A 12,449-nucleotide genomic window follows, 5' to 3' on the forward strand; every position below is an offset into this window, starting at 1 on the left:
TCCCGGATGATTCTAAGTCTGGGAATTACTTCTCGAACATTGAGGGGTACCGGAACTCAGGCCGCTTTTCTTCGAGTGGTGGACGCTTTGTTTGAGATGTGTGCGGGCGGTCGGGGGCGGATCTGACCTTTTACACGGGCATCATCCTGGCGTGCGATCACCGTCTTTTCCTTCGCTGCGCGATGACTACTGTAGTGTGCTTACCTTCATTTGTGCCCGGAAGACTCTTCTTCAGATTGAACTTCAGTTTTTGAATCCGCCTTTCCGCAATTACTTCTGTCCATTTTTATTCCTTGAAATGGCCCGAGAGAGCTCAGAGCAAGCAGAGCAGCTCAGAGCTCATCGAGACCTTGGGGGCTGCGCCACATTGACAGGACCGGCTCATTGACGGGGGAATCAAGGCGGCGAGTGCATGAGGGACTTTTGCATGTCCTGGCCAACGGCAACGGCAACGGCAATGCATGTAAACGGAAAGGCGAACCTTGTCTGGAAGCATTCAACTGGGAGGTCCTCAGGGACTGGAGACATCTGCAAGTCGCTAGTCAGACGTTTGCTAGCACTCACGAGTGAACAGATAGTCACGTCTGGCAAGGAGTATTTACTCTCAAAATGGGTCGGAGATAAGGTGCGAGCCGGTGATTTGAACGAGGGCACTGTTGCACATGCACTTCGCAAGCCATGCCAAACGTCGGCATGCAGCTTGCAACGGACCTTGTTCTGTCCCCTGATGCCAATATCTCGCTGTCGATTACATAACACCAGCCGAACATTCATGTATGATTATGTATGTATGAGCCGTCTTCGCACTACGCCTGCAGCTGTTGTTTCCTCCCCTGCACCCACTCGTCTCTATATACTCTATAGTACACCTCATCGTCCTTATTGAAGCCCAAAGTCCCTTCCACAGGCTTCAACCCACATTTCTGCAAGATCTTGTGACTCTGTGGATGACCTGGCACAGCGCTAGCCGATACAAACTCGAGTACGGGAAAGCCCTCCGCCAGTCGACCTTCCACGCCCTTGATCCAAATGTCATCGAGGACGCCGAGCAAAGCTTCTGTCGCATACCCTTTACCCCACGCGATTGGGTCATAGAAGTACGCAACTTCGGTTTCATCCCTTCGAAGCTTTGGATGATCCGGGATACTCTTGTAAGCGCCCAGGGAGCGGAAATCGAGGGCTCCAATGGGCGAAGCGTATTCCGAGTCGTGCAACTCAAACACGGCGTACGTGCCATATCCAAACTTCTCGAACCTGCCGGCCATGTTTGCCCGCCAGCTGACTTGCTTTTCGTCGGTGATGATGCTGGGCTCGAAGCCGGCGAGGCTCCCGATCGCGGGGTTGGCGTAGAGGCCGGCGAAAAACTTGACAAAGGCGGCACCGTCGAGATGCTTGGAGGAGATGGGGAGGAGGCGAAGGCGTGCGGTGAGAATGGGCTCGTGCACTATTGGCGAACTTGGGCGAGGCACGAGAGCGGCAATGGCGGCGGCAGGATCGGCAGTCTCGGTAGCGGTCATGTTGGGTGAGTGAAGTACGTAGCTTGCTGGTAACTGTTGGGTAGGTAGAAGGGAAGCAGGAGGGGCTTTGTATCGGGTCTTATATACCTTTGACGGCCAGACGCCCGAGCGGCGAAGGTACAGTACAGTGGTGACACGTACAGTAGGCGTCCTTCGCGTTCACGAATAAGTAGCAGTTCGTAACACAGCAGACATGTGAGTAGCATGTTTTCAAGGAGCGTGTTCTTCAGTCAAGATGCTAGCTGGATGGATGGCCGAATGATGTCGCTATTGTACTGTACCTTAAACTGCCCAACTGCCTTGTCCGCGATCGACCTCGGAAGTTAAGCAGCCTTCAGAACTCACACTGTGAAGTCGTCGTCAGCAACACGCTAGTCATGTGGAAGGCCCGCTGTGCTCTGGCTGCAACAAAGCAGCGAGCTAACTCGAGGCAAAAGACCGCCGGTCGGCTGCTGATAGGTCGACCAAGTAGTCAAAACCAGGTAAGCCTCCGCGCCATTTACCATCCTCACCAAATGCTATGTGATCCAAAGACCTATATCCCTTCCAGGGTCGAGCTGTAACCACGTCCAACACCCGCCCACTCACAACTCCCCCACCTCCGCCACCAAAACCATCAAGTTCTCCTGTTTTCAAATACGCTCTACTATTCCTCGTTCTGTCGGGAGCCGGATACTCAGGAGCAGCGTACTATGCTCTGCAAGACCCCAAGTTCCGGAAAGTATGGCTTCAACAGGTTCCCGGCGGCCAGGCGGCCCTTGACCAGTACGCCCAGATCTTTGACACGATCGGCAAAACGAGTGTAAAGGACGTGCAGCTGAAGGCGGACGAGACAGTCCGGACCGCCAAGAAGATCGTGGACGATGTTCAGATCACTGCAAAGGAGAAGATCGACAAGACACTGGGTGTTGTGAATGCAACAAAGGAGGGTGCAAACGCTACATACAAAGCCGCTGTCGATAAGATCCACGAGACGGAGGAAGTTGCCAAAAAGAAGATTGAAAACGTCTCCGCATTCATTGGATCCATCAAGGAGGACGCAGCTGCCAAAGTCGATTCTGCACAGAGGGCCGTGAAGCATGCTGAGGAAACCGCCCGGTCATATGCCCATAGCGTGGAGAAGACGCTGTATGACACCAAGGAGAAGGCGGAGGACACGTATGACCAGTTGTACAGCATGATTACGGGAACTCCTCCGAAAGTGAAGGTAATTGATATGATCATGTATTGAAGACCCTAGAAGGCACCGGCTAATCGTTGGATTTGAAGCCGGTCAAGCCGATAGAAGAAGCCCCCGTGGTGAAGACCTCAACGCTGTCAACCTTACCTCCAGTCAGGGTTGCCAAACCGAAGGTGAGAATATGCAGGCGTTGCATACACGAGACCGGGCGTGATTTCTGACCAGACGCTCCTCTAGGTAACAACGGATGAACCGGCAGTCGTGGCACCAACGAAGCCCGTCGAAGTCCTGGTGGTGCCTGAGTCTGAAAAGACACGTGGATCCACAGTCATTGCCATCCCATCGAAGAAAGACACCGCACCGGCAAAAACCTCCGTGAAGGACGTAGCAGCACCCGCGATCGATGTCGTATCGGGCGCGGTGACGCCGATTGTTGAAGATGCAAAGGCATCCGCCAAGCAGATTGCGTCAACCGTCAAATCGAAAACGGAACCTGTGGTGGACAAAATCGTGGCGGCTGCGCATGACGCCCAGGATATGGCTAAGGACGTTGCGAAGGACGCGCAGGTGGTTGCGAAGGACGCAATTGAGGCTGTGAAGGATGCTGCGAAGCATGCCAAGGAGGTTGTGCAGGACGCTGCGAAGGATGGGCAAGTGGCTGCTGGGGATGCAGCTGACGCTGTGAAGGGGGCTGCGAAGCATGCAACGGATGTTGCGAAGGGTGCTGCACAGCACGCAACGGACGCTGCAAAGGGAGCCGCACAGCACGCACAAGTGGCTGCGAAGGAGGCAACGGGCTCTGCGAAGGTCGCTGCACAACATGCGAAGGAGGCGGTGGCGGACGCCGCAAAGGATGCGCAACATATCGTAGGGGACGCAACGGACTCTCTGAAGGGTGCCGCCACCCACGCGACGGAGGTCGTGAGTGACGCCGCAAAGGACGCAAAGGTCGCTGTCGAGAAGGCAGTGGACAATGCCAAAGCGACCTTGAAGGCACCCGCTTCGGAAGCGGTTGGGCAAAAAGACGCTGCCACCGCCAAGTCAGCGGTGGAAGGTGTCGTGAAGAAGGGAGCTGACGCTGTCACTGCCGCTGCGGCGGAGTCCTCAAGAGCTTTGAATAAGTCTGTACAGCAGATTAAGGACGCCCTTGCGAATCTCGCCGATGCGCCCTATGCCGAAGGCCTCAGCGCGCCCATTTCGGCGCTTGCGACCACACTCGGCAGTCTGGCGAGCGTCACTGCTGAGGAGGGGCGGGAAGCCGTGAAGGGCGCCCAGCATCAGTTAGAAGTCCTGGCTGATAAGCTCACGACTTTGAAGCACGACGAAGCAGAGCACGTCCAAAAATCCTTGCAAGAGCAAGCCGCCAAGTTCGCCAAGGTGCTGGAGGACCACATCGAGATCACGCAGGAGGCTCTGTTCCAGCAAGCCACCGATTTCGAAAACAGCTTTGGCCGCATCCTCGAAGACGAGCGGGAACTCCTCATCAAAAAGCACGACGCAGAACTTGCAGAGAAGCTCGCTGAGCAATCCGCCGCATTACAAGCAAACCTCACCGCCGAGCTCAGACGCCAAGCAGACTCACTGGAAAAGCATTGGACAAAAGAAGTCAAAACCCGCGTCGACGAAGAGCGCGGCGGCCGCCTAGCCCGTCTAGACCATCTCGCCCTAAAAGTCAAACACCTCGAGAAACTCAGCATCGAAGCCGGCGAAGCCCTCGAACGCACCCACGCCGTCAACCAGCTCTGGGTCGCTCTCACAGCCGTCAAAGACGCTTTGGAAAACCCGCACCAGACACCACTCGCGAAGGAAATTTCCCTCCTTCGCAACCTCGGCGATGCGGAACAGTTGGTCGCGACCGTTATCGGAAGCATTCCCGCCGAAGTCGCCCGCACCGGCGTGCCCACCCCCTCCGAGCTGGAACACCGCTTCCAAGCCAAAACAGCCAAAGCGGTCCGCGAGGCTCAGTTCATGTCCCCGCAAGCCGGCCCACTCTCCCACACCATTGCCCTCGGGTTGAGTAAACTCACTTTCAAGAAGGAGGGACTCGTCAGCGGGGATGATGTCGAGTCCATCGTTGCACGTGCCGAGTACTACTTGAAGGAGGGAGATGTGGACAGTGCGGCGAGGGAGGTGAATCAGTTGAAGGGCTGGCCGAAGGAGGTGGCGAGGGATTGGTTGGTGGGTGCGAGGCGATATTTGGAGGTTAAGCAGGCTATAGATGTAAGTCATCCGCGCCCAATCGTTCACTCCTGATTCCCTCACAGTGTCTAACTGCCCTATCTTTCTTTGATTACAACAGATTGTCGAAACACACCTGAACCTCCTCAGCCTAGGCGCCGTGTAAAGCTCCATCCGTACATTTCTTCCCACCCACCCACCATATACTGATCCCGCCACCACTCTATATCCGTCCGTCATTATTCGGAGTCCGTATTTCTCGCTATGCTTCCACCCTTTTTTTTTCAATACACGTAGACTATCGCTGTTTACATTACATATTTTCAGCTGATTGTCTGGAAGGATGAGAGGGCGGATTTGCTGGTTGAGAGCTGATGCTATGGTGGCCGGAAGTACCTGGCTGCATGTCCCCAAGGTCGTCGCCGATCTGAGAAGGGAAGGAAGTGACACAGCCTTACGGGGGCGATGTGGCGAAAATATAGACGTGCCTGCGACCCCAAGTGTATGTAGCACCGGAAGAGATGGGGACACGGATGGCTGAACTACGGAAAACACCGTAACCTTTCCTACGAGATGGCAGCGGCGATCTGCAACAAAGGTGTGAACGAATCGCGGCGGTTCAACACGCAGACAATCGCTGTTTATGACAAGTTTGCATATATGCGAAAACCGTTACATGAGAAAATAGGCGATGTATGGTGTTGTCGCGTGCTAAGAGGGTGAGCCCAAAAATTTCTATGTTGTCAAGCAACAGATGGTACCCGGTAGCGAAATGGGGAAGCATACGCCACGAAGATATGTTGATGTCTTCTTTCGAATCTAGTTCTGCCCGGTGGGCTGCTAGGTGAGGCAGTACAACGCCTCGCACCTTGTTCTACAGCACCGCAGACTGTTAGATCACGCTCTGATTCGTCCCACAGCGTTCGTATACGCTCGTAATGCGTGGGAAACGGCCGGTGTTCTCAGAATGTGCAACCCGACGAAAGCGCCTCAAACAGGTTATTGCTCGTAAGCCCATTTTTCTTCTGCACCGGCGTCCTCTTCGCCATCGTCTTCTTCTTCGCCTTCTTCTTCGGTGTTGGGGTGCTTCGTCTCGCCGGGTCCCCGTAGTCAATAACCATCTCGACTTGGTCATCAATCCCCTCCAAAACTGCGGAATGCACGCGCCTGTATGACGCGAGCAGTGATGCACTCGTTTCTTTGCTGCTGCTGTCCCCGCTGCTTGAGTCAACGGATAACATCCGCTCTGGGGGCGCTCCACCTTTGGCCAGCTCCATGCAGCGGTGGAACTCAAATCCGTCTAGGCATGTCCAGTGGCTTGTCAAGAGGTCTTGCGACGATTGCCCGGCCTCGCGGGTAACGCCAGTCAGCAGGGATTGTCCAAGCAGCAGTACGCAGTACAGTGAGCACTCCATCTGAGCTTGTCGGTGTACGGACAGCCTGGTCGGTCGGAAATCGTGTCGCACATCGTATGCTTCGCTCACATAACTTGCGTCATTGCCTGCTCTCCATATCGCCTTTATGCCGGCGCATAGGATAGCGCTCAATTCGTAGTTGGGGAGGGATTGCCCTCGCGAATGGAGTTCCCGTACAAGATATCGTGAAGCAACTGCTAGTGGGATGTACGTCGGTTCCAAATCACGCATCGCGCTGTAGTCCGAATCCAGTATGCGCATGAACAGGAGATCACGCTGCGCATCGGTCATATGGCCAAGTCCCGGCAGTTTTGTTGGCCTTGGTGTCTCCGCCGGCCCCAATCCTTCTATCGCCGCAAGGAAGGTTCTGACAGAGACGGCGGTCACGTTCTCCATAACGAGACGATCGGCTCGCCTGATGTTTTCGCGGATGTGCAAGCGGCCAGCAACGAAGTCGTCGTATAGAGAGGAGTCAACCTCAAAGAGGCCCCAGTTCTCTACGGCGACAGGGCTAGCGCAGGATACCGCGACGGCGCCGTAGACCCAGATTCGTATATCTCGTGCAATATCCCACGCGGATCCCCGGTTGTTATCCTCCAAAAAGGGTGTGTTCCAAAAAACTCGCCCGTTCGCAATCTCGCCTAACCTTGGCTCATACAGGCCTTGCGTGAAAAGATCGAAGATTACCCCAGAGTTGTTGCGTGAGAGGTTCTCACTCTCATGTGTCAAATACTGTTTCATGGCATGCTGAAGTGCAGCGAGCAGGTCGTCCTTTGCTTCCCCAGGCTTCAAGTAGTCCACTATGTCGTTCAGTGCAGCTTCAGGTGTAGGGGAGCCTGCATGTCCCTGCAACAGTTTGATGATCTTCTTGATCCTCAGATTCCCCAGCCCTTTCTGACTGAGTATCTCCAGAGACCCTGGCAGAGCTCGACGATCGTGATGCGATATATAATCGCAGCCCGTCAGCACAGCAAACAGTGGTAACATGCTCGAAGAGATCCCCAATGCGGCCGCAAACGTTTCCTTCGTATATAGCCGGGCGTGCAATATGCTGCCTTCCCAAGTAAGAGAGTCGAGTGGGATATAACCTTGCAAGGATGGCCCAGCGTCCTCGGGCACCCCCCGATCCTCAATGCAGTGAATGAGGAAATCCGTGTCACGGGACATAACCGGAGCGCGGAGCTGCCTGGCCATATTTGCGATGGCTATGTCCGCTTCCCCTTCTGGGCATACCATCAACCGAAAGCCGCTCCGTCTCAAGGCGCATATGCACGCAGGAATAGCCATTGGAGGGAACAACGTGGCGGGTCCGCCTCTCGACGGCCCAGAAGCAGCTGAACCCGAGCGCAATATTTCGTCCATGACTCCGGCGACACGGCCAACTTTCTCCAACGATCGGCTCAGGCGTTCATCGAACTTTTGCTTCGGAAGGATGCCGTCGAAGATGAACGCGAGCTGCAGCCCAACTTGTCCCAGCTGCTCCGCTTGCCGAACCACTGCCCTGGCGAACACCTCGTGCCGAGCCCCATGGAGCCAGCTGATCTCCTTGGCGACATGGTACACAAAAGAGTGTCCGTCGACGAGAACCGGGACAGACGCTTCCTCTGTATCTCCTGGTGCGAACTTCACAGAGAGTGCGGCGCTTGTCGGCAACTGTTGAATATACGACGCAAGCCCTTTCACCCCCATATGCAGCTGCTTCCCTTTGTCTCCGTCAAGGGTCGTTTGGCGAGTAAGCACTGTTCGGTGCCTCTGACGGGGGCCGTTGCTCGTTTGATGGATGGTACACAAATGTCGGCGAACTCCCTTTCAAACCTGCTGCATTTCGTTGGCTGCTCCTTATACGTTTCGAAGGGTGTCGGAGCTGTCGGTGTTGTGGTCAATGTGGGTCGAAGCGCTGGGATGTCTGCTTTGTAGGCCTTGTCTGCGTCAAGCGTTTTTTGCCCAGGTTCGTTTGTCCATTCCAACGTCGGTCAAACCCTGGTCAAACCTGTCAAGACGACGATACATATACAGAAGACGGTGCACGACTCGACCCCTGGGCTCTCCTGGACTCGACCCCCGACCAGTAACCATACTATCCGCTCATTCAATCTAGCGAACATGCCCAAAGCACCCAGACAAAGAACCCGCCAACGGGCCACCGGCCCCGACGGAAGGACCACCTTCACTGCCACGAAGCCAACACCAGTCCTGCCAAAACCTACCGTCGTTCATGTACAGTCAGACGCCATGGAGGAGACGGTGGTGGTCCAGCGAGTGGTTCCGGCAGCCCCGGTTCTCTCCGCAGTGTCTGTACCGGAGGTACTTTCGGAGCTCGAAGGAGGGCATGCTGCAGATCACCTCAAGAAGAAGGAAAAGCGGCGGGAACGACATGACCGGTGGATGCAGAGTGAGTGGTTCTTTTCATTGGTGCAAGCTGGGTGGGAAAACCTCTTTCTGTTTGCTGACTGTGGGGCTTTGCTGTTAGAACTTGGCGGAATATACCAACAGGCTCGGGACGAGAAGAACAAGAAACAACCAGACGTCGGATCTTTGAACCTCACGGCGCTGCACCATGTTCTTCCGTCTGCTCAAGCTCCATCGCAGGACGGAGTACAGTCTTCGTCATCCCCGCACTCGTCAGGTTCCGGACATTCGAAAAAGGCTCATGTGGCCGTATCTCAAAGTGCACGTCGACAAGCTGGGTACGTCATGAATAAGGTTACTTCACTTCCATCGTCATACACTGAGATGTCCGCTATTCTAGGGTGAACGAAATCATTCGATTACAGAAAGTCATTCAGCATCCAACGTTCAAAGGGAACCCTCTTGCAACGATACGGCAGCATCTCCAAAACAACCTTGCGAAACAGAACGCCGCACAGTAATAGCTTGGAAACTACATACTCGGGCTTCTACCACCCAACGTTCTATGAGCTCATCTCGGGGACACGGCGAAAAGTTCCACTGTTTGATCGTAGTCTACGCAGCATCCGTAGTCCGATCGCGCTATTTATATTTTTGGAGTCCCTATTCATTCGCCGCCATACGCCGAACTCATTGACGTAAATACGTGCGAAACCAATCTTCAAACTTGACAGCCGTGAGATCGAATCCCAAAGTCTCCAGCCTTGTAGTTGCGAGATGGGCATCATTAGGTCGAGTTGCTGGAAAGAGCGTAGATTAGAGATGAGTTACGTCTCTCGGTGTACGGAAAGCGCTATGTTCCTCACCGACGGGTTCCTTCGGTGCTTCTCGGATCGGTTTTAGGTGATCGATCGGAAGGCTCAGAATGTTAGCGAAGACGGCTAGATGCTTAGACGTTAGCGCAGAGATAGAGGAGACGTGTCAAACTTATTCAATCTTATACCGCATATCTGATACTTCGTCATTTTCTCCGGAGCACTGTAGTGGAATACACCACTGAGCGCCTCTTTCTTGAATACCGCGCGCTCTTTAGAAGCGGAACATGAACGTTAGTGATAGATAGTAGTCAAATCTGGACATCAGGAGCCTCTCACCGGTCATCTGTCGCAACACCTTCGCAATATCCTCAACATTCGTAGGATACCGAGCTTGGAAATCATCCATATCGACAGTCTTTGCAGTGTTCTACGGGTCCATGGTTAAGCGTCGACCGCGATCGATCGTACGCTGGTCACCTGAGACATCCCACTAGTACCTTAATGATTTCCAGAAGGATGTTGACCGCCGACTCGCTATCGTACTCAGTGGGTCCGTACAGAATAGGCACCCGGAGAATGGCGGCCTCCGGGTACGTTTTCGACAGCGTCACTTCTCCCTCGTACTTTGTCTGACCTACAAACGACTCACATCGCTCGTCAATCGCTGGCAACAGAGCTGACATCCCTCCCGGAACTCCAGTACCATAAAAGTTCAAAGGATTGACTTTGGCATCAACCTCGTAAGGCGGGTTGTTCCCATCGAACACATAATCGGTGGAGATGTAGACAAGCCAGCTGCCGGCTTCCTTGGCGGCTTGGGCGATGTTTTCCGTGGCCGCGATGTTCAACTAAGGTGCGCGGTTTATTCAGCATCCTGTGGCCTACAATTGGCAAACCGCTTCCTTCATGCGACTCTTCCCACACCTTCCTGGCGCCCTCCGTGTCTTTTGCGGCCACATCTGGCCGTCTCTCGGCAGCGCAGTGGATGATAGCTAGGTCGGACGTAAACGTTAGGGGATAGCCGAGTCGATAAACGACGTCGAGCTTTTACTCACTTGCCGGCTTCTCCTTCGCGATGAATTGTTTGACGGCATCAAAGTCCGTGAGGTTCAGCTTCACTAACTTCTCTCCTGACCGAGAAAATGCTGTCCCAATAACTAAAGAAATGAAGCACGAAATTGAGCCCACCGAGACGAAAGAAGCGTTCGCTGCGCGAAAGCTGAGATGACTACCATCGAAACCAGCGTTCTGAAAACAATTGAAGACAGCTCGACCGAGAAGCCCGGAGGCTCCTGTTATGATGACTTTGGGCTTCGTTGTATCCGTCATTGTGCTCGGGATGCTATGCTTAACCGTTGCAAGTTGCACAGCGAAATTCGGCGAAAGTGCGAAGAACGCGTTTGGGATAAGAAGCAGAAGAAGCTGGGAGGGTCTGATGAAGCTGACAAGGCAAGCTTCCCCTCCAGGCCCTCTTCCCCAGCTGCAAACTGGGATCGCACAGACTAGCTCCGCTCCAACAGAGACCTTCCTTATTTCACTTCTTCTCACACGGTTACTTTTCCTCCCGATGTCCGGCTACTATCACTCCCAGCAATACGGCTACGAAGCCGACCCAAATGCGCAATACTATGGGCACCCGCAGGAGTACGAGGTAGACCCGTCCGCCTACGCCGCCTATGCACCGCCAATAGTTGGGAGCTCAACAGTGAAGTCGGCAGGTCCGGTTTCCTACTCGGCACAACCTGTTCAATATGCCGCGCAGGCGGCCCCCACCTCGTATACCGGCGCCGGCGCTCAATACTATGCCCCACCTACACCATACTACTTTAACAACCACGGCAGCGCATCCTCGTCCTCGGCAGTTCCGTATCCGTCTGGCTACCCAGAAGGTGACTCCGGAGCCGTTCCATATCCGACAGGTTACACAGTAGAGAGCGAAAGTGGGGCGGTCCCTTACCCAGAAGGCTACACACCGAGCGCTGCCTCTGCTACAGTTGTTCGCGCCACCGCCAATACGGACGATAACCGCAGGGCGGCAGCTCTGGCTGCGTTGCCAGCGATGCCGGCGCAAGGAACAAGTAGTGGGACTGCAGGCGCGGCTGCTGCTGCTGCCGCTGCGACTACAGGAGCAAGGGACGGGAAGACTGGGAAGAAGAGAAAGACGATTCTGAGGGCGGCGGGAGGAGAAGCATGGGAGGACCAGACATTACTGGAGTGGGACGCAAGTACGTGATTTGTAGCCAGTTCATGTCATGCACTGCATCGGGTGTGACCTAAATCGCATTTGTTCCCATCATAGATGACTTCCGACTGTTTTGCGGAGATCTAGGCAACGAAGTGACCGACGACCTTCTGCTGAAGGCGTTTGCTAAATACCCTTCGGTGCTTCGTGCTCGTGTCGTTCGCGATTACAAGTCAAATAAAAGCAAAGGCTATGGATTTGTCAGTTTCAAGGACCCGAACGATTTCGTCAAAGCAATGAAAGAAATGAATGGTGAGTTGCCTCATGTCATCTGCGGTGGCTTTTAGCCTGCATCCGAGTGCTGACACTATGTGCCTCTTCCGTTCTAGGGAAATACGTAGGAAACAGACCCATCAAACTGCGCAAATCGACATGGTCAGAGAGAAATATAGACATCAAGACGTTGAAGAAGGTTCAGCAAACGGCGATCTTCAAGCCAGTTCTGAAAATGGCCCCAAAGCATCCAAGGCAACATGCGCCGCACACGGAGCACCCTTCCGGACATGGACACTAGCCCATGTGAAGCAAGTCGGTTCTTGATTCCCAAGCCGCTTTGGAGCAGACCAGCCTAACTCCCAGTACGGTCTCCTCAGGGTGTATATAAATACCAACGACTGGCTCTTCTGAAACTATAAATATAAGATAATAAGCATTGTGCGAGCTCGATGCCCTTCGCGAGCAGATTCGAATTTTCTGTCTGGGTGCATTTGTACTCCATGTTCGGTGGGCCTTGACTCCAAGGTTGCAGTT

The 12,449-nt window shown here is 54.2% G+C and overlaps 6 protein-coding genes across 6 annotated transcripts; 3 read left to right on the top strand and 3 right to left on the bottom strand.

The window, feature by feature from the left end:
- Nucleotides 1–698: 698 nt before the first annotated feature.
- EV422DRAFT_523913 (uncharacterized protein) lies at nucleotides 699–1,634 on the bottom strand. Its single transcript, XM_053069951.1, has one exon. The coding sequence runs from the start codon at nucleotides 1,515–1,517 to the stop codon at nucleotides 807–809; it is 711 nt and encodes a 236-aa protein (XP_052926716.1). The 5' UTR covers nucleotides 1,518–1,634; the 3' UTR covers nucleotides 699–806.
- Nucleotides 1,635–1,894: 260 nt separating this feature from the next.
- Nucleotides 1,895–5,041, top strand: EV422DRAFT_566102 (mitochondrial inner membrane protein-domain-containing protein; the record flags this gene model as incomplete). Its single annotated transcript, XM_053072390.1, has 5 exons — nucleotides 1,895–1,999; nucleotides 2,068–2,724; nucleotides 2,787–2,870; nucleotides 2,935–4,917; nucleotides 4,997–5,041. The coding sequence occupies 5 exons, from the start codon at nucleotides 1,895–1,897 to the stop codon at nucleotides 5,039–5,041; spliced, it is 2,874 nt and encodes a 957-aa protein (XP_052926717.1).
- A 707-nt stretch (nucleotides 5,042–5,748) lies between these two features.
- EV422DRAFT_397537 (uncharacterized protein) lies at nucleotides 5,749–8,186 on the bottom strand. Its single transcript, XM_053066916.1, has one exon. The coding sequence runs from the start codon at nucleotides 7,977–7,979 to the stop codon at nucleotides 5,838–5,840; it is 2,142 nt and encodes a 713-aa protein (XP_052926718.1). The 5' UTR covers nucleotides 7,980–8,186; the 3' UTR covers nucleotides 5,749–5,837.
- A 336-nt stretch (nucleotides 8,187–8,522) lies between these two features.
- EV422DRAFT_505247 (ribosome biogenesis protein SLX9-domain-containing protein) lies at nucleotides 8,523–9,160 on the top strand (the record flags this gene model as incomplete). Its single annotated transcript, XM_053068477.1, has 3 exons — nucleotides 8,523–8,682; nucleotides 8,761–8,977; nucleotides 9,040–9,160. 3 exons carry the CDS (start codon nucleotides 8,523–8,525, stop codon nucleotides 9,158–9,160), a joined length of 498 nt encoding a protein of 165 aa, XP_052926719.1.
- Nucleotides 9,039–10,848, bottom strand: EV422DRAFT_523923 (uncharacterized protein). The gene is made up of 9 exons (XM_053069952.1): nucleotides 10,690–10,848; nucleotides 10,513–10,614; nucleotides 10,382–10,449; nucleotides 10,161–10,305; nucleotides 9,955–10,091; nucleotides 9,794–9,884; nucleotides 9,643–9,726; nucleotides 9,506–9,580; nucleotides 9,039–9,439 (listed from the first exon to the last, which is right to left on the bottom strand). The coding sequence occupies exons 1-9, from the start codon at nucleotides 10,784–10,786 to the stop codon at nucleotides 9,330–9,332; spliced, it is 909 nt and encodes a 302-aa protein (XP_052926720.1). The 5' UTR covers nucleotides 10,787–10,848; the 3' UTR covers nucleotides 9,039–9,329.
- A 64-nt stretch (nucleotides 10,849–10,912) lies between these two features.
- EV422DRAFT_577509 (uncharacterized protein) lies at nucleotides 10,913–12,400 on the top strand. The gene is made up of 3 exons (XM_053073258.1): nucleotides 10,913–11,682; nucleotides 11,757–11,951; nucleotides 12,029–12,400. The coding sequence occupies exons 1-3, from the start codon at nucleotides 11,025–11,027 to the stop codon at nucleotides 12,211–12,213; spliced, it is 1,038 nt and encodes a 345-aa protein (XP_052926721.1). The 5' UTR covers nucleotides 10,913–11,024; the 3' UTR covers nucleotides 12,214–12,400.
- Nucleotides 12,401–12,449: the final 49 nt, after the last annotated feature.

The sequence above is a fragment of the Fimicolochytrium jonesii genome (genome assembly GCF_025526975.1).
Source record: "Fimicolochytrium jonesii strain JEL569 chromosome Unknown EV422scaffold_7, whole genome shotgun sequence".
NCBI lineage: Eukaryota > Fungi > Chytridiomycota > Chytridiomycetes > Spizellomycetales > Powellomycetaceae > Fimicolochytrium > Fimicolochytrium jonesii.